The sequence below is a fragment of the Chiloscyllium punctatum genome, chromosome 13 (assembly GCF_047496795.1).
Source record: "Chiloscyllium punctatum isolate Juve2018m chromosome 13, sChiPun1.3, whole genome shotgun sequence".
NCBI lineage: Eukaryota > Metazoa > Chordata > Chondrichthyes > Orectolobiformes > Hemiscylliidae > Chiloscyllium > Chiloscyllium punctatum.
The window spans coordinates 79,472,443-79,496,683 of NC_092751.1; the positions used below are offsets into that span (position 1 = coordinate 79,472,443).

General features: G+C 47.1%; 1 protein-coding gene across 3 annotated transcripts in view; it reads right to left on the minus strand.

Annotated features, from left to right (window-relative positions):
* The window catches only part of LOC140484561 (polyunsaturated fatty acid 5-lipoxygenase-like), an 88,924-nt gene that overhangs the window by 16,385 nt on the left and 48,298 nt on the right, over positions 1–24,241 (minus strand). For all 3 annotated transcript variants that reach the window (XM_072582939.1, XM_072582941.1, XM_072582940.1), the window contains 7 exons: positions 22,082–22,188; positions 21,369–21,541; positions 19,365–19,511; positions 6,153–6,356; positions 5,366–5,452; positions 5,108–5,286; positions 2,841–2,962 (listed from right to left, as the gene is read on the minus strand). In XM_072582939.1, the coding sequence (XP_072439040.1) occupies positions 2,841–2,962; positions 5,108–5,286; positions 5,366–5,452; positions 6,153–6,356; positions 19,365–19,511; positions 21,369–21,541; positions 22,082–22,188 (1,019 nt within the window). The remainder of the gene's footprint in view (positions 1–2,840; positions 2,963–5,107; positions 5,287–5,365; positions 5,453–6,152; positions 6,357–19,364; positions 19,512–21,368; positions 21,542–22,081; positions 22,189–24,241) is intronic.

The following is a 24,241-nucleotide window of genomic DNA, read 5'->3' on the forward strand; positions in this document are numbered from 1 at the left end:
CTACTCTCCAATGTGCAGGGACTCTTTCAGAGTCCATAGAATCCCAGAGATGACCACCAATGCATCCACTATTTCTACAGCCACTTCCAGAGGTACACTGGGATATAGATTATCAGGCCAGGGGATTTATCTGCCTTCAATTCTCTCAATTTCTCCACTAAGATGAATTACTGGTTGGAATGTTGACAGGGACCATAGTTTTTGCTGAATCCAATGTCATTAACTGTTTATTGATATCATGTGGAGTGAATTGAATTGGCAGTCATCCACTCAACAATTCTGGCTGAGGATTGCAGCAAATGTTTCAGCCTTATCACCATCAAGCCTGTACTTCCTGAACACTGTGGGCAATTTAGCATGGCCAGTCCACCTAACCTGCACATCCCTGGACACTAAAGGGCAATTTAGCATGGCCAGACCACCTAACCTGCACACCCATGAACACTATGGGCAATTCAGCTTGGCCAGTCCACCTAACCTGCACACCCATGAACACTAAGGGCAATTTAGCATGGCCAGTCCACCTAACCTGCACACCCATGAACATTATGGGCAATTTAGCATGGCCAGACCACCTTACCTGTACACCCATGAACACTATGGGTAAATTAGCATGGCCAGTCCACCTAACCAGCACACCCATGAACACTATGGGCAATTTAGCATGGCCAGTCCACCTAACCAGCACACCCATGAACACTATGGGCAATTTAGCATGGCCAGTCCACCTAACCTAGACACAAATGAACACTATGGGCAATTTAGCATGGCCAGTCCACCTAACCTGTGCACCCATGAACACTATGGGCAATTCAGCATAGCCAGACCACCTAACCTGTACGCCTATAAACACTATGGGCAATTCAGCATGGCCAGACCACCTAACCTGTACGCCTATAAACACTATGGGCAATTCAGCATGGCCAGACCACCTAACCTGTACGCCTATAAACACTATGGGCAATTCAGCATGGCCAGTCTACCTAACCGTACACCCATGAACACTATGGGCAATTCAGCATGGCCAGTCTACCTAACCGTACACCCATGAACACTATGGGCAATTCAGCATGGCCAGTCACCTAACCTGTACACCCACGAACACTATGGGCAATTTAGTATGGCCAGTCCACCTAACCTGCACGCCCATGAACACTATGGGCAATTCAGCATGGCCAGTCCACCTAACCTGCACACCCATGAACACTATGGGCAATTCAGCTTGGCCAGTCCACCTAACCTGCACACCCATGAACACTATGGGCAATTTAGCATGGCCAGACCACCTAACCAGCACATCTTTAAACTGTGGGAGAAAACTGGAGCACCCGGAGGAAACCCGTGCAGGCACGGGGAGAATGTGCAAACTCCACACATATTGTCACCGAAGGCTAGAACTGAATGCAGGTCAGGTGTCTGTAGCTGTCAGACAGCAATGGACTAATCACTATGCTGCCCTTAATATTGAAAACCTGAGTTCCAGAACTTGCTTCTCCCTTAGCCAAGCTGTTCCGATACAGTTACAACACTGACATCTACCCAACAATGTAGAAGCTTGCCAGTTTTGCCCTGTACATAAGAAGCAGGACAAATCCAACCTGGCTAATTACCACTCCAACAGTTGATTCTTGAACATCAGTAAAGTGATGATGTCACCGACAATGCTATCAGAGCAGCATCTGCTCAGTGACGCCCAGATTGGGTTCTACCGAGGCCACTCAGCTCCTGACCTATTACATGGACAAAAGAGCTGAATTCTGCCTGATATGTTGGGCTCTTCCATCATTGAAGGTGGGGTTCTTTGTGCATCTTTCACCTCCAGTGAGTTGTCGAATAGTTCACTACCATTTACGACTGGATGTGGCAGCACTGCGGAGCTCAGATCTGATACGTTGGTTGTGGAATTGCTTAGCTTTGTCACTTGCTGTTTTTGCTGTTTGGCAACTAGAACTGTTTTACAGCTTCACCAGGTTGACCCCTCATTTTCAGGTTTGCCTGGTGTTGCTCCTGCCATGCTCTCTGGCTCTCTCCATTGAACCAGCGTTGATCCCCTGGCTTGATGGTACTGGGTGAGTGGGCCATGAGATTACAGATTGTGCTGGAGTGCCTCATAGGTGCCCAATCTTGAGTCACTATTTGCAATCTGTCCTAATTAGCATGGTGATAGTGCCACATAACGCAATGGAAGTTATTCTCAATGTGAAGGCAGGACTTCATCTCCACGAGCAGTGGTTACCCTTACCGATACTGTCATGGACAGATACATCTGCAGGTTGGTAAGGACGAGGTTGAGTGTGCTTTTCCCTCTTGTTGGTTCTCATATTCAGAGGCTGCACACACCTAGAATCTGATAGATTGAGCAAATGGTTTTAAACCTGATTGCACTCATTTTAATTTCTCACTTTACTGACTGTGGCACGACCTCAACTGCCTTCACTCGATCCTCTTCCCAAGGATCCAGATAAATCATGGTTATAGTCATAGTGATGGACAAGATCACACATGGAGTTCCAAGAGTATAGGTGCTCTGTCACATGGTGAATGGGACCATCTCGGGGCCTGGAATGAACATTATTTACAGGAGGTCAGGGGCCGACTGAGCTATGAGGTCTTCCCCATTTACATAGACCCTAAATGCCGTGTCAAGGCTGGTACCTGACCAATGGTCATGGTTGAGGTACATGAGGGTACCAATGTATCCATCCCAGCTCCAGCTAACACCATCTGAGCAGGGAGATGAATTTCTCCATAGCTGGGAGACCACACAGCTGAGTTGGCATTTACTGAGGCAACTCTGTCATTCAACAACATTTGAGTCACATTCGTGACCGGGCAGTTACCTGTGCTTTTGTTGTCCTTCAGTCCGTACACAAAGACATCCTTCACAAAGGCCTGCAGTTCCTGGTCTGTCTGAACAGCCTCATCATCATCATAATAGATGTTCACCACTTCGGTGACAAAACTGTCAGAAATAAAGGAACACTCATCAGTAACAATTAGAACAGATAGATCTTCACTATTTCAGAAGTGCACTTTGAAGTAGATATATTGCTAAATGGGATTGAAAAGTAGATGTATTGAGGATGTTTCCTCATCTAGGGCAATCTAGAACGAGTGGCCGTAGTTTTAGGAAAAGAGGGTAGCAGTTGTAAACAAAGATTAAGAAGACGTACTTCTCTCAAAGGGTCATGAATCTGTCCCAAAGGTTGGTGGATAGGGGGACATTGAATACATTTTAGGAGGAGATTTTTAATTATGAATGGTTGATGGCTTATGGACAGTAGGCAGGAAAGTGGAGTTGAGGCTGAGATGAGATCAGCCATGACCGTATTAGAAGGCAGAAGAGGCTGAATAGTCTACGCCAGACCCTGGTCATTATATTCTTATGTCCTTAGGCTTTTTGGTATACAGTGATGCACTTTAACCCAGAATCTCTGGTGGGTTCTGCATTGCTCTCGATACCGGTTCAGTTAGTGACCAGTGTCTGTGCTCACTCACCTGGGAAGTGGAAATGGTGAGACAGTTGCCTTAAACTTGCTGAGGTACGTTGTCATTCTCCAAATGCATCAATGTGCCTTTTTATTTTCTTCAGTATTCCTACTGAGACTACATTCTCCTCATTCTTAAACTCCTTTTTATACTTCTTTCAAACTTACAAGCGCTATCACTGAGCCCTATGAATCCTGAAAGGCAAGGACAAGATGGGTTTAATTTTAATTGTTGCTTCCTTATCCCCCGACTTTTTGAGGGAGATGTATTCTGTTTGAGAATGAATCCAGGGTTTTAGCTGTGCCTATTGACACAGACCTCTTCCTGATATCTGTCTTCGTTCGTCACTGCAAACACACACAGGTAATACTGGACTGCAGACCAGCCAGTGAGGGAAGCAATAATGCACGGAACCTTTCTCAGCAGAGGAAGGTGTTTGGGTCAGCAGCTTTTAGAAAGGATCATAAGGGTAAGGGAGGGGAAAAAGAAGGCCGAGAGGAGATTTGATAGAGATTTTCAAAACCATGAGCAGGTTGGGTAGAGTAAATGGAGGGAGCTGTTTCTGCCTGTAAGGGAGAAAGGAATGTGAGAGGCATACATTTAAAATGATGTGCAAATGAAGCAAGGATGATATGAGAGTAAATCTTTTCACACAGAATGTAGTTAGGATAGGAAACACACTGCCTAGCAATCTGGTGGAGGCAGGTTCAATTGAGGCATTCAAGAGGGGAATGGGATGATTATTTGGATTAAAATGGTGTTCAAGGTAGTTTTTGAATGGGGGTTGAGTATTGGCACTTGATAACAGAACAGGTGCCAACATGATGGTCTGAATGGCCTCCTTCTAAGGCACAACATTTCTCAGGTTCTGTGATGTGGACATCTTGGGCAGGGCCACCATTTGATGCTCATCCCTAGTTGCCCTTGAACTGAGTGACTGATGAGTGCACATTGCTTTAGGCCTGCGATCAAATATAGGCCAGACCCAGTAAAAACAGCATTTTCCTTTCGTAAAGGACATCAGTGACTTTTGGTCTTTATAGGGCGGCACGGTGGCACAGTGGTTAGCACTGCTGCCTTACAGCGTCAGAGACCTGGGTTCAATTCCCGACTCAGGTGACTGACTGTGTGGAGTTTGCACATTCTCCCCGTGTCTGCATGGGTTTCCTCCGGGTGCTCCGGTTTCCTCCCACAGTCCAAAGATGTGCAGGTTAGGTGAATTGGCCCATGCTAAATTGCCCGTAGTGTTAGGTAAAAGGGTAAATGTAGGGGAATGGGTGGGTTGCGCTTCAGCGGGTCAGTGTGGGCTTGTTGGGCCAAAGGGCCTGTTTCCACACTGTAAGTAATCTAATCTAATATTAATGACAATTGCTTAGACTTCCAAATTCAGATGGTATTAAATGAGTTTAAATCCCATCAGGTGCCATTGGAGGACTTGAACCCTTAGAGCCTTAACCTAGGACATCTGGATGACTGAATGAACTTGGGAAGACACGTTCAGTTACAATACCACAACACCACTATCTCTCCGTGATCCATCCTGATCTGTCCCTAAGCACTTGGGTTCAACCCATCCTGAAATCCAGATGATGGGAAAAGGAGCTGGCCTCCAACTTACCTCTGGACAGCTTCCCAGACTCTCAGGCCATCATCCCTGAAGTAGTAATAAGGAAGAGCCTCAGTGTTGTCTAGCCCACGCATCTTGATGCTCTCAGGAAAGCAGAAGGATTTATAGTTGAGTTCGGACATGGCTCGTTGAACCATTCGAACGTGACCCCCTCCTCCTGTGCCGTTCGCCTGTACACAACCAAATAAACATCAGACACACTGCTCAAGACATGAACCAATGCAAACAGCTGCTCACAGCTGGGTTTACCTTGTCAAAGAGGCCACACTCACAGATCAGCTGCTCCCTTGCTTTGGTGTTAATTGCAATGGTAAATCGAACATGAGGCACCAAGAGCTGAAGGCCCATGCAATGGGAAAAGGAAAGGGAAGATGTTAACTGGCAAGTGACTGATTGTATTTTGACATCAGTGAAAACAGACAGATTAAAATATCCAAACAGTCTTACAGCTCTGTGTCAATCCCATCCCAAACTCATCCCAGGGCACTGTTCTCTCTCTCTGATAGCCACTTTACACTGTCCCCTATCAAACACTCTCAGGACAGGTACAGTATGGGGTTATATACAGAGTAAAGCTCCCTCTACACTGTCCCCTATCAAACACTCTCAGGACAGGTACAGTATGGAGTTATATACAGAGTAAAGCTCCCTCTACACTGTCCCCTATCAAACACTCTCAGGACAGGTACAGTATGGAGTTATATACAGAGTAAAGCTCCCTCTACACTGTCCCCTATCAAACACTCTCAGGACAGGGACAGCACACAGCTGGATACAGAGAAATTGTCATGGACAGTGACAGTTGTACCTTTGCTGAGTATTCACTGGGAATGAGACAGGGACTGACCACATTAACTTCAAGTTAACAGTCAGTGTAAAGGAAGCAATATCTCCCTTCCCTGGAATGGGATTTCAGCCCACTCCCGTGGATGGAGCCACAGAATTGATCCCAGTCTCACCCAGTTCACGATGAGCAGATATTTTTGCTACACCCCTCTGACAATATCTTAGGGAGCCGAAGATCAAGAGAGTGTACCTTGAACAGAGGGTGAACAGCTGGGAGCTGTCGATACAGAGCTATACCAAACACCTCCGACATAAGGTGAGTCTTCAGGAGATGGGTGACAGTCTGATGAACGTGAAAGTCTGTTGACCTCACCCATATTTTTGCCAACAACCAATCATACTTATCATCGGTGGGGAGGAATATGGGATTATCTGGCCCAGGTTCTTGTTTCAGCTGTTGAAAAAAAACAAAATCTTTGTGTTACTGGTGGCCGGGTATTCGATCCATAACTGTTGCAGGATTTTAATCAGAAACCAAAGGTAGTTGGAAGTAAATCCTAAATAAACCTCAGAACTTGGGAACACTGTGAAACAGAACACAGAGCTCAGGGAGAATGACTGAGTTAAACAGTGGGAAGGAAAGTGTCAGAATGGACTGGCTAATGCAACATGGGACTTGTTACATTAACTTCAATAACACTGACTGAATTGCAGGGACAAGGATGGTGACAAGAAAACTTGCCAATGTAATGATTTTTTTCTGAATCAGCATTGCTCAAAATATTCTCAAAGGTCAGTGAGGGAGGGATGACTAGGCCACCAGGAAGGAATAAAGGAATTAATGGACAGCAACAAAGGAATTAATTATCGGTGCAATAAGAAGGAAAACTCATGTTGTTATAAACATGAATGGGTTGTAAGTAATTCTGAGTTTTGGATCTTAGTACAAGATTTAGGCAATTTGGTGTTCTTAGAAACATTTTGCAAATGTATGTTATTAACCAATGAGCTCTAGTTTTAGATGCATCAGAGAAGGCAAAAGACAGAAGGTGGGGAACAGGGAAAAGTAAGAAAGGGAAGGTTAGAGAGTGGACAGCGAACAAAGAAATTGTTGCCTTCCAATGGGCAAGAAAGAGATAAGGGCATCATTAAACTGTATGCCTGTAAATGCACAGAGTATTGTGAACAAAACTGGGGAACTGCAAGCAGAAATTGCTTGAGGGGAAATGGCATACATTGACAGAAATATGGCTCAAATCAGAAGGAATTGGATACTTAACACCTGCATTATAAGGCACTTAGCAGAAACAAGGTAAGTACAAAGGGAGGAGGTGTAGCAGTCTTAGAGTCTTATTGTCAGATAGCATGGAAACAGACCCTTCAGTCCATGCTGAACATAGTCCCAAACTAAACTGGTCCCACTTGGCTGCTTCTGGCCTATATCCCTCCAAATCTTTCCTATTCATGTATCTATCCAAATAGATATTAAACATTGCAATTGTACCTGCATTCACCACTTCCTCAGGAAGTTTATTCCACATGTGAACCTCCTGATTTGTAAAAAGAATTGCCTCTCATGTTTTTATTAAATCTCTCTGCTCTCATGTTAAAAAATGTGCCCCCTAGTCTTGAAACCCCTTATCCTAGGGAAAAGACAACTATCATTAACTCTATCTATACCTCTCATTATTTTATAAACTTCTATCAGGTTGCATCTCAGCCTCCTACGCTCCAGTGAAAAAAGTCCCAGCCTATCCAGCCTTTCTTCATAACTCAAACCTTCCATACCTGACAACACCCTGGTAAATCTCTTCTGAACCCTCTTCAGCTTGATAATAACCTTCCTATAACTGGGCGACCAGTCACAGTATTCCAGACGAGGCCTCACCTATGTCCTGTACAACCTCAACATGACTTCTCAACTCCTGTACAGATCGTTTTACTGTAACACACGTTTGGTTAATGCAAATTCGCTATAACATGATTGACAATCTGGAGACACTGTTTCTATAGTGCAAACTTTGAAAGCATGTGGTTGTTATATTACAATTTCATCCCATTACTTTAAATGGTGCTGCTAGTACACGATGTTCATATAGCAAGGGATTGCATGAGACCGGAACTACCATGTTATAGAACTGACTGTACTCAAAGGACTGAGAATGAAGACAAATGTTCCAAACGCCTTTCTAACCATCTTGTCTACATGTGACGCAAATTTTAAATAATTATGCACCTGAACTCCTAGGTCCGCTCCAACTCTACCTAAGGGCCTACTATTAATTGTATAAGCCCGACCCTTGTTTGTTGTACCAAAATCCAAACCTCACATTTATCTAGATTGAACTCCATCTACCACTTCTCAGCCCATTGACCCATTTGATCAAGATCTCTTTGTAATCTTAGAAACTCTTCTTCACTGAGTCACCAATTTTGGCGTCGTTCGCAAACTCACTAACCGTGCCTTCTATATTCTCATCCAAATCATTTATCTAAATGGCAAACAAAAGAGGACCCAGAACCAATCCGTGGGGTCAAAGCTAATTTCATTGCCCTTGAACAAGATGCAGTTCCTGAATTAGAATCTGTATGGCTGGAGGTGAGAAACAGGAACAGTGACCTTGTTGGGTATTTATTATTGACCTCCAAAGAGTGGAGACAAAGTAGCAAAAAACATTTGTAGGCAACTTGTAGAAATCTGCAGGACAAGTCGGGTTGCGATAATTGGGGGATTTCAATTATCCGAGGACAGATTGGGAAAAAGGTAGTGTGGAGCACAGAAATGGAGAAATTCCTGTAATGTGTGCAGCAGAACTTTCTGGAACAGGACATCTCCAGTCCTACCAGGAAGGAAACTGTGCTGGCTCTGATTCGAGGCAATGAGGCAGGCCAAGTGGGGAGTGTCAGAGTGGGGGAGTATTTAATAAATAGCGATCAGAATATAACAAGGTTCAATATTAAATTGGAAAAGGACAAATTTTAGGGTTCTAAGTGTTGAACTGGGATATGTTGATTGGAAACCTTTTTTGATAGCTGAAACAGTGGATGAGAAATGGGGAGATTTCCAATAAAGAGTTGAATACTGTGCAAGCTAGTTACCCTCTCTAAGGCTTAGATTAGATTACTTACAGTGTGGAAACAGGCCCTTCGGCCCAACAAGTCCACACCAACACTCCAAAGAGAAACCCACCCAGACCCATTCCCCTACACCTAACACTACGGGCAATTTAGCATGGCCAATTCACCTAACCTTCACATCTTTGGACTATGGGAGGAAACCAGAGCACCCGGAGGAAACCCACGCAGACATGGGGAGAATGTGCAAACTCCACACAGACAGTCACCTGAGGCAGGAATTGAACCTGGCTCCCTGGCACTATGAGGCAGCAGTGCTAACCATTGTGCAAATGTGAGTTACATACCCATGAGAAATAAACACAGGATATCCAAAGCCAGAGAACCCTGGATGACTGATCAAGAAATATGGAAGAAAAAGGAGGCAAATGATCCATACTGGAATAATAATTGCAAAGAAATCAGGAAGAGTATCTCAAATGCAGGAGAGAAGCGAAGGCTGGAATAAGGAAGGCTAAAAGAAAGCATGAGAAACAGGCCGAGCTCTAACAGTAGATTGTTTGCCAAGCATATTGATAGTAAAGGATTAGTTAGGGATAGAGTGAGGACCATAAGAAATTAGGAGGGTAAACTGCTTACTGAAGCAAAGCATATAACTTTGACAGAAATACAGGAGCAGAGGGACTTTGGGATTCACGTGCATGATTCACTGAAGGTGGCCAGACATGCTGCAGCAGCTGTGAAGGAGGTTTTTAGGATCCTTGAGTTGATAAATAGAGACTTAGAATATAAAAGCAAGGCCACGTTGATTCAGTTTTGGACACTTTCTTTCAGGAAGGATATTAAATCCCTGGACCAGGTGCAAAGAATAATACCAGGAATGAGGAATTTTAGATACAGGAAAAGATTAAAGAGATTGGGTTTATTTTCCTTGGAGCAGAGAAGATTAAGAGGTGAGCTGATTTAGATGTTCAAAATTATGAACAATTTTGACAAGGTAAAGAAGGGCATTCTGTTTCCACTAGTCAGCATGCCAATAACTAGGGGTTACAATTTCAAGACTTTCAATAAGAGAGCTAGGAGTGAGATGAAGAGAAACATCTTTTCTTGGAGAATTGTTAGTATTTGGAATACACTGCCTGGGAGAGTGGCGGAAGTGGACTCCATGAGAGATTTCGAAAGAGAGCTGGATATATATTTGAAAGTGAAGGCAATAGAGATAGGGCTGGAGAATGGGACTAGTTGGGTCGCTCTTTCAGGAGCTGGGACAGGTGTGATGGGGCTGAATTGCCTTCTTCTGTGCTGTACTATGTATTTGACTCAACTAACAAGGCAACAACACCTGTAGCTGTTGGAATAAGACTGTTCCATTTTTACTGAGTCACACTTGACAAAAGCATAAACAGTCCGCAACACCTCAATAAACAATTAATCACGAACGAATAAAGTCTATCTTTATTAACTTTTAAAAATAAGTCTTAAGGACCGTCTTTTCATTTTCACTGTGTGAAAGAAACAGGCTGTGAGAATAGGAAAGACAATTCACTATCAGGTAATTCTGATTAGCCATGACCAGCCTTGTACAGAGAACACTGCTACTGGAATGAATGGGATACTGTTCATTTTCAGAAAAGGTGAACATTATGAAAGAATTCATTGTATTTGAGTGAGAGATCATGTATACATAGAACCATTCAAGCAAATTAAGTAGTGCCACATTATCAGCAAATTACATGTTCACAGCAACATTTGAATAAGACTGGGTGGTATTCTCAAGGGGACTACAAAATAAAGATTTTGAATGCCATGTTCCGGTCATGCATGTGGGTAACTGGGTGTGGTGAGGAAGTGACCCACTTAGGCTGGAAAATCTAAAGGTCAGGACAGGTAGTCAGAAGTTTGTATCCACAGTGTTTTGTCTCAAGGGAGGAAGGGGCTCTCTATCTATGAGCTGGGTTTTAAATCCAGTTTGAAGTCTGCTTTGTGTTATTGCTAAGTATAACATGTGTTTGTTACCGAAATTGTTTTTAGTTGTCCTACTGAATAAAATCTGATTTGATTCATAAACTCAGTGCTCTTGTCTTGCCTGATGGTACACCACTGTCAAACTTGTCATAATAAACTGTGCTCTGTAAGCTGAGGGGTTCTCCATACATTGCATGGACCACAGGGCATCCTCAGGTAAGGTGAAGGGCAGTGGGTCATGCTTCCTGATCAACACCTTCCTCATGCTCAGATCCTGGCAAGCCATTCCCTCCCCCGATGTAGAATCCCTTACAGTAAAATGCTGGCCCTGCTATCTGCCTCCTTGCGTTCACCTCTGCCAGCCCGGACAGCAGTCTACATATCACCCTGGGTAGGCGTGAAGAATGCCCTGGATGAAATGTACACCGCGTGAAACATTCTGAAGCTGAGGTTCCCTGAAGCTTTTTTCATCGTGGCCAGCAGCTTCAACCAGGCCAACCTCAAGAGGGTGCTGCCAATGTAGTACCAACACACCTCCTGCCCCACTAGAGGACTCCACATCCTTCAATGCGACCGTCAATTATGCCAACTGCTCCATTACCAGCCCACACTTCAGGTAATCAGATCACAAGACTGGGTTCCTCCTCCCAGCTTACAATTAGAAGCTGAAACAGGAGAGTTCCTCAGAGAAAGAAATACAATGCTGATCTGAGCCAAAGGAAGAGCATCTCCACAACTGCTTGGAGTCGGTGGACTGGACCGTATGCAAGTACTCAGCAGAAAACCTGGCTGAGTACACTACCACCGTGATGGACTTCATTAGCAATTGTGTGGAGGACTGCGTGCCAAACAACTCATTCCAGGTGTTCCCCAACCGGACACCTTGGATGAACCGGGACATCTACTTCCTGCTGAAGACCAGATGTGCAGCATTCAAGTTGGAAGACACAGACCTCAATTGAAAATCCAGATATGACCTCTGCAAAGCCATCCGAGATGCTTCAAGGCCACACCGGACCAAGTTAGAGGCTTAAACCAACCAGATAGACTCCTGCCACCTGTGGCGAGGCCTAAGCAACATAACGGGAAATATAATGAAGCAGAGCAAGGTAGGGGACAAAGACTGAATGCGCTGAATGCTTTCTATGCTCGGTTCGAACAGAATGCCAGCAGGGCGGTGTCACCTGCCCCGACAGCCCCAGACATACCTGTCTCCTCAGGCACCGTTGCAGATGTCAGATCAGTCCTCCTGACAGTCAACTCAAGGAATGTGATGGCTCCAGATGGAGGCCATGGCCATGCAGTTCGATTCCTGTGCGGACCAGCTTACAGAGGTATTCACTGACATTTTCAACCTCTCCTAAACCTACAAGCCTAAATCCCTATCTGCTTCAAGAAGACCACCCATCATCCCAATACCTAAGAAAGCAAATGCAACCTACCCTAATGATTACTGCCCAATGGCTCTGACCTCCAGGAGTGCTTCAAGAGGCTGGTCATGGCACACATCAACCCTTGTTTCCCAGCCTGCCTCAATCCCCTACAACTTGCCGACCAACGTGACAGGTCCACAGCGGACACCATTTCCGCCCTGCACTCAACCCTGGAACATCTGGACAACAAGGACACCTACATCAGACTCTTGCTCATTAACTACAGCTCCGCCTTCAACACCATTATCTCCTCCAGATTGATCTCAAAACTCCAAAATCTAGGTCTCCACTACTTTCCTTTGCAACTTGATCCTCAGCTTCCAGTCCCACAGACTGCAATCAGTGAAGATAAACAACTGCACCTCCTCCACTCAGCATTGGAGTCCCTCAAGGATGCCTTCTCTGCTCTCTATGGTACTCCCTGCACAGCCACAACTGTGTAGCCAAATTTCAAATGAACGCCATCTGTAAATTTGTTGATGACACGACCGGGGTAGGACAGAGATCAAACAATGATGAGTCAGAGTATAGAAGGGAGATAGAGGCCTACTGACTTAGTGGGCGGCACGGTGGCACAGTGGTTAGCACTGCTGCCTCGCAGCGCCGGAGACCCGGGTTCAATTCCCGCCTCAGGCGACTGACTGTGTGGAGTTTGCACGTTCTCCCCGTGTCTGCATGGGTTTCCTCCGGGTGCTCCGGTTTCCTCCCACAGTCCAAAGATGTGCAGGTTAGGTGAATTGGCCATGCTAAATTGCCCGTAGTGTTAGGTAAGGGGTAGATGTAGATGTAGGGGTATGGGTGGGTTACGCTTCGGCGGGCCGGTGTGGACTTGTTCCGAGGAGTGATGATAACCGACAACCTGTCTTGGACTTTCCACGTAGATGCGATGATCAAGACACCACAGCATCGCCTCTTCTTCCTCAGGTGGGTCAGGAAGTTTGGCAGTTTGGAAGTTTGGTCCAAAAGGACCCTCACCAACCTTTACGGATGCACCACAGAAAGCACACTGTCCGGGTACGTAACGGCCTAGTACGGCAACTGCTCTGCCCAGGACGTAAGAAACTACAGAAGGTTGTGTGCACAGCCCAGACCATCACAGAAGCGAACCTCCCATCCACACACTTCACTTACATGTCTCATTGCCGCAGAAAGGCTCTAAACATCATTAAAGACCCATCGCATCCAGTAAAGATCTCCTCCAATCTCTTCCAACAGGCAGAAGATACAGAAGCTTGAACACACACACACAATCTCTTCCAACAGGCAGAAGATACAGAAGCTTGAACACACACACACACAATCTCTTCCAACAGGCAGAAGATACAGAAGCTTGAACACACACACACACACACACACACGCACACACACACACACACACACACCAGCAGGTTCAAGGACAGCTTCTTCCCTGTTGTTACAAGACTGATGAATGGACTCTCGTTAATGTTTATCTTGCCTCATGCACACCCTGTTCAGTGTAACCTAGATGCCTCACTCTGTCCAAGTTTCTTTCACCCTATGATCTGTATCTATGAACACCTCCAGTCTGTGCACAAACATGACCCTGACCTTACTGCAGTTGGTCATTTTAACACCGTGTCATGCTTGTATGCCCATGTCTGTCCTCGGCATGTTGCAGTGTTCCAGTGATTCCCAGCACAAACTGGAAGGACACCATCACATCTTCAGACTAGGCACTTTGCGGCCACTGGATTTAACAATGTGTTCAACACTTTCAAATTGTGAACCAACTCCCATTTCTTCCCTTTGGTTTAGCTTGACTTGTTATATTCTCGAGACACACCATTGTTCTGCCTTTCTCACATTCCGATCACTTAATCTGCCCAACATCTTTTCTCCATCAGCACCCTAAACCCCGCCAGCACCACACCTGTCCCCCAACTATAACATAAATGCTGTTATCTCCACAGCTCTGATGTAGCGTCATCTAAACTCAAAATGTTAGCTTGTTCTGTCTCCATGGATCCTGTCTGCTCTGCTGTAGTCTCCGGCATTTGTTGTTACCTGTATGTCCTTGCTTACTATGATCTGCCTGTACTGCTGGCAAACAAAGCTTTTCACTGTAATTAGGTACACGTGGCAATAAATCAAATCAGCCAATCAATGAATATTCAAAATGAGTAGTTTGAAGGAGGGGGTCTGGTGCTGGAAAAGCACAGTCGGTCAGTTAGCATCCGAGGTGCAGGAGAATCAATGTTTTAGGCATGAGCCCTTCATCAGGAATGAATCCTGAAGAAGGGCTTATGTCCGAAACATCAATTCCCCTGCTCCTTGGATGCTGCCTGACCTGCTGTGCTTTTCCAGCAACACACTCTCGTCTCTGATCTCTAGCACCTGCAGTCCTCACTTTCTCCCAGTTTGAAGAAGGAATCAATTTGAAGTTTTTAATTAGGCGAACTCCACCAAATTGAAATAATCTAAATTCCGTAAACTCCCTTTTGAACCTTACATTAGGGAACAGAGCAAAGTAAAAATAACTAAGCTCACACAACCAGATGATCTGCAACAGAAGATTGGAAACAAATATATGAGAAAGAATTTAAATGCTTTCTATAAGCAGGAGGAAGAGGGTATCTCAGAATCTTGTGGAGTTTGGCAAATATTAATAGGTAAAATTTAAAAAAATTAAGACTGTGAATATTTGTGGTTTTTTAAACTGGGTTTACATTGTCTTTAGAAAATGGGGAGTGGTAGCAAAAGCTGCAACAACGGAGAGGTCAGAATTCATTAAAAAGCAGACAGAAATTTTACTAAGTTCAAGGAAATGAAATGTATGTGCAATTGGGATTGTCATAGTGGGCATTTAGAACAGTTAAAGAAATAGCAAAAGAGCAGGGGGAAAATGAGAGATAGCCAGTGGATGTTTTCCAAGTATTGATATATACAGATTGTGATTGACTGGGAATGGGGGTAGTATCTACTGAGTAACACCAAGGCATCATGGAGGGAGAGAGAGATGGCCCAGATATTGCACAGATTCCTAGAACTGTTCACAACAACCCTTTGACAGGTTTGTGACACAGTCAATATTCAGATTGGAATATATATCCAGCATAGAGCACATATAGCTATCAAAATTAATATTGTAAAGATGAGATTAGATTAGATTCCCTACAGTGTGGAAACAGGCCCTTCGGCCCAACAAGTACATTTACCCCTGCCCAATGCACCTAACATTATGGGCAATTTAGCATGGCCAATTCATCTAACCTGCACATCTTTGGACTGTGGGAAGAAACCGGAGTAAACTCATGCAGACACGAGGAAAATGTGTAAATTCCACACAGACAATCACCCTAGATTGGAATTGAACCCAGGTCCCTGGCGCTGTGAGGTGTTTGTAACTCAAATTATAGAAATACTTGGGAAAATAGGCTATCAGCTAGTTGGTGCCCATGCATTGACTGGTATCTATATTCTGTCTACAAGCTGTTCACTGACTGGGCGGACAGGTCCTGCCCTCTCAGGTCAATTTTAAAAAGAATCACAATATACTAAATGAACAGCAGGGACAGACTTTTCCCCTGTGTTCTGACATCATTGCAACAGTTCATGTGGTTATTATCTCTCATTTATTTGTGGAAGCTTGCTGTGCCGAAGCAGGCAATTACATTTTCAACATTACAGGAGTGAAGAAACTTCAAAAAAAACTTTGTTGGCTGCAAGAGGGAGCACAGTTACCTCACAGCGCCAGGGATCTGGGTTCAATTCCGGTCTCGGGCAACTGTCTGTGCAGAGTTTGCGCATTCTCCCCGTGTCTACGTGGATTTCCTCCGGATGCTCCGGTTTCCTTCCACAATCCGAAGATGTGCAGGTCAGGTGAATTGCCTATGCGAAATTGCCTGTAGTGCTCAGGGATGTGTAGGTTAGGTGTATTATCTGATGTAAATGTTTGCGTTAGTCTTCGGAGGGTCGGTGCGGACTTATTGGGCTGAAGGGACATCCAGTTCCTGTAACCTGACTGCCCCGGTCGACCCATTGTATCAGCCTGAACTCATCTCTTCCCACCTCAACACCGTCCTTTCCCCCCTTCGTCCAGGAACTCCCTACCTACATTCGTGACACTACCTACGCCCTTCCCCTCCTCCCACATTTTTGTTTCCCTGGCACCCAACACCTCATCTTCACCATGGACATCCAGTCCCTGTGCACATCAATCTGCCATGGCAAAGGTCTCCAAGTCCTCCGTTTCGTCCTCTCACGCCGTCCCACCCAGTACCCTTCCACCGACACCCTCATCCGCCTGGCTGAACTGGTCCTCACCCTCAACAACTTCTCCTTCCAATCCTTTCACTTCCTCCAAACCAAAGGGGTAGCCATGGGCACCTACATGGGACCCAGCTATGCCTGCCCCTTTGTCAGATACATGGAACAATCCACCTTCCGCAGTTATAATGGCACCACCCCCCATCTGTTCCTCTGCTACATCGATGACTGTATCGGCGCCACCTCGTGCTCCCACGAGGAGGCTGAACAGGTCATCAACTTCACCAACACCTTCCACCCCGACCTCAAATTCACCTGGACCATCTCAGACACCTCCCTCCCCTTCCTGGACCTCTCCATTACTGACTCTGGCGACTGATTAACCACAGACATCTATGACAAACCCACTGACTGCCCCCCCCCCCCCACTAGACGACTCTCCGCCCACCCTACCTCCTGCACAAACGCCATCCCTTATTCCCAATTCCTCCGCCTCCACCCCATCTGTTCCCAGGATGACCAATTCCACCTCAGAAAGTCCCAGGTGGCCTCCTTCTTCCATGATGGCAACTTTCCTTCCCACGTGGTTTACGATGCTATCCACCTCATCTCCTCTACTTCACGCACCATCGCACTTGAACCCCACCCCTCCCACGCAACAAGGACAGAACCCCCTTGGTCCTCACCTTTCACCCCACCAAACTCCGCATATATCACATCATCCTCTGCCACCTCCAAACGGACCCCCCACCAGAGATATATTTCCTTCCCCACCCCTATCAAAGTTTCGGACAGACCATTCCCTCCGTGACTCCCTTGTCAGGTCCATGCCCCCCAGTCCACACCCCACTCCTGGCACCTTTCCCTGCCACTGCAAGAAGTGTAAAATCTGCGCCCACACCACTCCCCTCACCTCCATCCAAGGCCCCAAGGGATCCTTCCACATCCATCAGAAATTTACCTGTACCTCTACCAATGTCATATGCTGCATCTGTTGCACCCGGTGTGGTCTCCTCTACATTGGGGAGACAGGACGCCTTCTTGCAAATCATTTCAGAGAACACATCTGGGACACCCACACCCACCAACCCCTCCGCCCCGTGGCTGAACAGTTCAACTCCCCCTCCCACTCCATCAAGGACATGCAGGCCCTGGGCCTCCTCAACCACCAAATTGTTACCACCCGACGCCTGGAGGAGGAACGCCTCATATTTGGACCTGCAAGCACTCGGGATCAACGTGGATTTCAACAGCTTCCTCATTTCCTCTCCCCCAACATTATCCCAGTCCAAGCCTCCAACTTGGCACTGCCCTCCAAATCGGTCCATCACTGCCCCTCTGACCTACTACCTTCTCCCTTACCTTCATCCACCTATCGCTTTCCCAGCTACCTCCCCCCAACCCCACCCTCCCTCCCATATACCTCTCAGCTCCCAGCCCACAAGCCTCATTCCTGATGAAGGGCTTATACCCGAAACATTGATTCTCCTGCCCCCTCGGATGCTGCTTGACCAGCTGTGCTTTTCCAGCACCACACTCTAGTGGGCGGCACGGTGGCACAGTGGTTAGCACTGCTGCCTCACAGCGCCAGAGACCCGGGTTCAATTCCCGCCTCAGGCGACTGACTGTGTGGAGTTTGCACGTTCTCCCCGTGTCTGCGTGGGTTTCCTCCGGGTGCTCCGGTTTCCTCCCACAGTCCAAAGATGTGCAGGTCAGGTGAATTGGCCATGCTAAATTGCCCGTAGTGTTAGGTAAGGGGTAAATGTAGGGGTATGGGTGGGTTGCGCTTCGGCGGGTCGGTGTGGACTTGTTGGGCCAAAGGGCCTGTTTCCACACTGTAGGGATGCTATATCTTCTATATCTATATCTCTCTAAACCCTGTGACATAGGAAGTATTAACTGATATAAACTCATGACCTGTGTCAATCCCTTAGTCATGTGACACAACAGTAATGGAGTCGTTGACTAGTCACTCTGAAGAAATCCTGAGTGTGTGGAAAGTGCAACATAAAACACATCTTCATGTCCCATCCAACAACGTACTTTCGGCCAGCTCACAATGCCTCCTCTTAGTTGTTTGAAAGGATGTTAACCACCTCAGCTTCCTCCACTCCACTGCATAATTTGTGTTCAGCACCAATTACAGTATGCTGTCCAGTTCTGGACACCATAGAAGGATGTCAAGACCTGGAGCACATTAGAGATTCACCAGAATGGAATGAAGGGTTAAAAGCTCCCGTTACTTATAGAAGCGGGATAGTTCCTCTTGAAGCAGAGAAAGCTTGTGACGAGATTTATCAGAAGCGGTTAAAATAATGAGGGGATTTAATGGAACAGCAAGTGAGAAACTATTCTTTTGGGGGCTTGGTAACTCCAGGACACTATCAGATCTGAAGAGGAGAATTTTCTTTGTACAGCAAAGCGCCTGGAAGCCGATCGAACAGTAAATTTTAAAAAGAAGTTGGTTAAGCACCTGAAGAGAAATTTGCAAGGTCTGTGCAAGTAAAAGAAATTGGCTAGTTCCTTAAATAAGGTGGCACAGGCAGCAATGGGCAGAATGGCCTCCTGACCTGTATAATCCAACAATTACATTCTTTCTACAATACTGAAGCTTCACTGAGGTCATTGTTTCAACTCTGTCCTCCACAAAGACTGGAAAAGAAAACTTTCCTTCACAACCAACAGAATCTTAAGACCTGGTGTCAACTTGTGGTAATGCCTTGTTGTCTGCTTTGATTTTCTTTATTAGAGAGCTCACCTACCTGGATTGCGATGGGCACCAGTTTATTTTGGGCATTATTGTACAGCAGGCACAGGGGTGCTGTCAGGTACTGGATGGTGCAGGGATCAGTGCAGTTGGGAGGAATTCCATCCATCACCTCGTAGTCTGCCAGGTAAATGTTTCCTTTCTGTCAGAAGATCAAAACATGCTATCAATTTACATTCCCTCTTTTGCAAATTTCCTGGGATGAGATGTCGGTGCAGGAATGTGGATCTGGGCTGGGGGTGATCCGGGGGAATAGTGACTTGGGCTGGGAGTGATCGGGGGAGGGGGCAGTGACTTGGGCTGGGGATGATCGGGGGAGGGTGGGCAGTGACTTGGGCTGGGGGCGATCGGGGGAGGGTGGGCAGTGACTTGGGCTGGGGGTGATTGGGGGAGGGGGGTGCAGTGACTTGGGCTGGGGGTGATCGGGGAGGGGGGGCGCAGTGACTTGGGCTGGGGGTGATAGGGGGAGGGGGGGCAGTGACTTGGGCTGGGGGTGATTGGGGCAAGTGACTTGGGCTGTGGGTGATCGGTGGGGGTAGTGACTTGGGCTGGGGGTGATCGGTGGGGGTAGTGACTTGGGCTGGGGGTGATCGGGGGATGGGGGTGCAGTGATTGGGCTGGGGTTGATCGGGGGAGGGGGGGGCGCAGTGACTTGGGCTGGGGGCGATCGGGGGAGGGGGTCAAGTGACTTGGGCTGGGGGCGATCGGGGGAGGGGGTCAAGTGACTTAGGCTGGGGGCGATCGGGGCAAGTGACTTGGGCTGGAGGTGATGGGGGGGGGCAGTGACTTGGGCTGGGGATGACCGGGGGAGGGGGTCAAGTGACTTGGGCTGGGGGTGATTGGGGCAAGTGACTTGGGCTGTGGGTGATCGGTGGGGGTAGTGACTTGAGCTGGGGGTGATCGGGGGAGTGGGGTGCAGTGGTTGGGCTGGGGGTGATCGGGGGAGGGGGGTCGCATTGACTTGGGCTGGGGGTGATCGGGGGGGGGTGCAGTGACTTGGGCTGGGGGCGATCGGGGGAGGGGGGAGCAGTGACCTGGGCTGGGGGTGATCGGGGGGGGGGGGGGGGCGCAGTGACTTGGGATGGGGCTGATAGGGGGAGGGGGGGCAGTGACTTGGGCTGGGGGCGATCGGGGGAGGGGGGTCGCATTGACTTGGGCTGGGGGTGATCGGGGGGGGGCGCAGTGACTTGGGATGGGGCTGATAGGGGGAGGGGGGGCAGTGACTTGGGCTGGGGGCGATCGGGGGAGGGGGGAGCAGTGACCTGGGCTGGGTGGATTCTCAGGATGCTTGGGTGAGGGGTGCTCTCCCGTTGTGCTGGAGATTTTCGTGTATTCCAACCTTTAGGTCTGATGTTAGCCCAGGATCTCACTAATTTGCTCAACTCTGGAAGGCTGTGCACTGGGGTAATATCCTACCCTCTCACAGCGAAGAATCTAAGGACAAGGAGAGGCGACCAGGCTGACTACTTTGTCCTGGCACTGGCTGGCGTATACCAGCTCTCATCGGCTGCGATGACAGTATGGACGCCCAGAGGAAATGCTGTCAGTAACGCTGCTGCAGAGGCACTGCATCTATTCACCAGATTGCCCTCCTTCTGATGGTCAATCTTCATCTGCATTGGGGATTTACCCAGTTGAAGATAACTACTGCTGGATAATTTCTGAGTGCTGCTGATGTGGATATGAAGAAGTGACAATTGCCTTTTCGATCTGCTGATTCTCACTGAAGTGATCGGTTTCGGACGTTGTGAGACACACTGCTCCATGATCAGTGATCTGAGCTACCCACGGCCCATTTTAATCCTTTTTGCTTCCCCCCACAACCCCCCACCCGCCCCACCCCGTCCCTCACCCTCACTGGTGCCACCTTCCTTCGGGACACTCCCACGCTGATACCCTTCCCTGAACCCTCATACTGATCGCCCTCCCTGGCAGGCACCTTGTCCACAGCCGTGCCCTTTGTATCCCTGCAGTAACCAGAGGGTGAGGAGCTCTGTACCTCGATCTCTTCTTCCAGTGTCATTTGCCGCTCCAGGCAGATCTGCACCATTTCATTGGTGACGGGGAATTTCTCCGGCAATGTGTTGCATTTCTTGAAGATGACGGGATTGCATCCGTTCAGGAACTGGTATCCAAACATGAAATCCTCCTGCCAGTGCTGCATGACGTACTCTGCAAGAGGCACAAACATTACCACCCTCGTCATCAGTTTGCCACCTTCCCACTTCTCCTCCTGACTGTCATAACACAGTGCAGGCCTGCTCCCTCCTTCAGCTGTCCTTTCCTCTTCAACATGCATCCGACTAAACTCTAGTGACAAAAGCAGAATAACTAGGTGCCTAAATGGAAAACAAGATGCTGTTCTCCAGCTAAGGTTGGACTTCACCAGAACACATATATCGTCAGTGCTCAAAAAGAATGAGATCAGACTTGAAACGATATCTCTTATTTCTCCACAGACAGTGCCAGACCTGCTAAGTTTCTCCAGCGCATTTTGCTTTTATTTCAGATTTCCATCACCTGTATTATTCTATTTTTATGATGGTTACGTTGTTTGACAAAAAGTCCAGAGGATGCCTTATTTGGACCAAAGCTGAGCAAGTGACAGGATTGAGTTTGAACCTGGCACGGCTGTTTGGATGCTGGGAGCGAGCCTACCTGGGGCACGAGGAGCTCACAGAGTTTAGAGTGCAGAATAAATACATGTCATACCTGAAATAGTGTTGCTGATGCGAACAAAGATCTTCTCAAAGTCAGCAAAATCACTCCATGAAGATTGAAACATGTGCATAAACCGATTCACGTACAGATTCTCCATCCTGCACAAACACATTTCCTTTCATTAGAAAGACGTTTGGAATTCTTCTGGGTGTATTGGATGTGCTGGGACAGTGAGGGTGCGAGGAACGTTGCTGGGTGTATTGGATGTGCTGGGACAGTGAGGGAGAGAGGAAGGTTGCTGGGTGTATTGGATGTACTGGGACAGTGAGGGTGTGTGGACGGTTGCTGGGTGTATTGGATGTACTGGGACAGTGAGGGTGAGAGGAAGTTTGCTGGTTGTATTGCATGAACTTTGACAGTGAGGCAGAGAGGAAGGTTGCTAGGTGTATTGGATGTGCTGGGACAGTGAGGGAGAGAGGAAGGTTGCTGGGTGTATTGGATGTGCTGGGACAGTGAGGGAGAGAGGAAGGTTGCTGGGTGTATTGGATGTACTGGGACAGTGAGGGTGTGTGGACGGTTGCTGGGTGTATTGGATGTACTGGGACAGTGAGGGTGTGAGGACCATTGCTGGGTGTATTGGATGTGCTGGGACAGTGAGGGTGAGAGGAAGTTTACTGGTTGTATTGCATGAACTTTGACAGTGAGGCAGAGAGGAAGGTTGCTAGGTGTATTGGATGTGCTGGGACAGTGAGGGAGAGAGGAAGGTTGCTGGGTGTATTGGATGTACTGGGACAGTGAGGGTGTGTGGACGGTTGCTGGGTGTATTGGATGTACTGGGACAGTGAGGGTGTGAGGACCATTGCTGGGTGTATTGGATGTACTGGGACAGTGAGGGTGTGTGGACGGTTGCTGAGTGTATTGGATGTGCTGGGACAGTGAGGGTGTGAGGACCATTGCTGGGTGTATTGGATGTACTGGGACAGTGAAGGTGTGTGGATGGTTGCTGAGTGTATTGGATGTGCTGGGACAGTGAGGGTGTGAGGATGGTTGCTGGGTGTATTGGATGTACTGGGACAGTGAGGGTGTGTGGATGGTTGCTGAGTGTATTGGATGTGCTGGGACAGTGAGGGTGTGAGGATGGTTGCTGGGTGTATTGGATGTGCTGGGACAGTGAGGGTGTGAGGATGGTTGCTGAGTGTATTGGATGTGCTGGGACAGTGAGGGTGTGAGGATGGTTGCTGGGTGCAAGCAATGGAAAGGGGATTGGATTCACCCTTGGAGGGGTTAGCTTTTGGAGGTTGATCTGCATTCGTAGACAGCGATGGGACCAAATACCTAGTGGAAACAGGGGGATGGTGTCTGATTTTCCCAAAACTGCTGGTAATAGCATTCTAATAGGAGTCAGAAAATGACTGTAATATTACAGTGATGGCCTGGGATCTTCAATTGCCTCACTAATAGAACCTGTGATTAGCACCGAGAGTATGAAATCACCTTCCTCAGATTGTGATGTGAAGCCAAGTGATGTGAAAAAAAGTTGATAACACAGCCTGTACATATTCAATGCAGGAAGAGGCCATTCGGCCCCCCTAAATCCACCTGACTATTTAATAAGGTTGTGGCTGATTGGACTGGAGCCAGAACTTCACTTTGCTGTTTACCCACATTTTTGACTAACTCTTTTGCTAGTCAAATATCCATTAGCCTCTGCCTGGACAATTTTAAGTGGTTCTGCCTCAACCCTCTCTAGAGAAGAGAATTCCACCAACCAATGAGCCTTTGTGAAATATTACATCTCCAAATCATTTGCACCTTAAATGTGAGCTCCCCTAGTTTTCCACTGTGTTCCCCAGGTCGAGTCTCTCCCACAAGAAAAAAACATCTTTGCAACATCCACTTTATCCACTCTCTTCAGGATCTTGTAACTTTCTATAAAATTACTTTACATTCTTCCAAACACCAATGGATGTTCAGTCTGCGTAGCCTTTATTTCCAAGGTAACCCTCCACTCCGCCATATCCAATCCCAGGTATCAAATGAATTAATATTGCCTGAAGTGTTTTCAGAGAATTTATATCCTTTCTTAATAAGGTTGCTAAAACTTTTCTTCACACTCCACATGTGTTCCCACCCATGTTCTGCACAACTGCAGTCAAACCTCCTTACTTTTAAATTTCATTCCCTTGAGCAAAGACAATATCTTTTTTCATT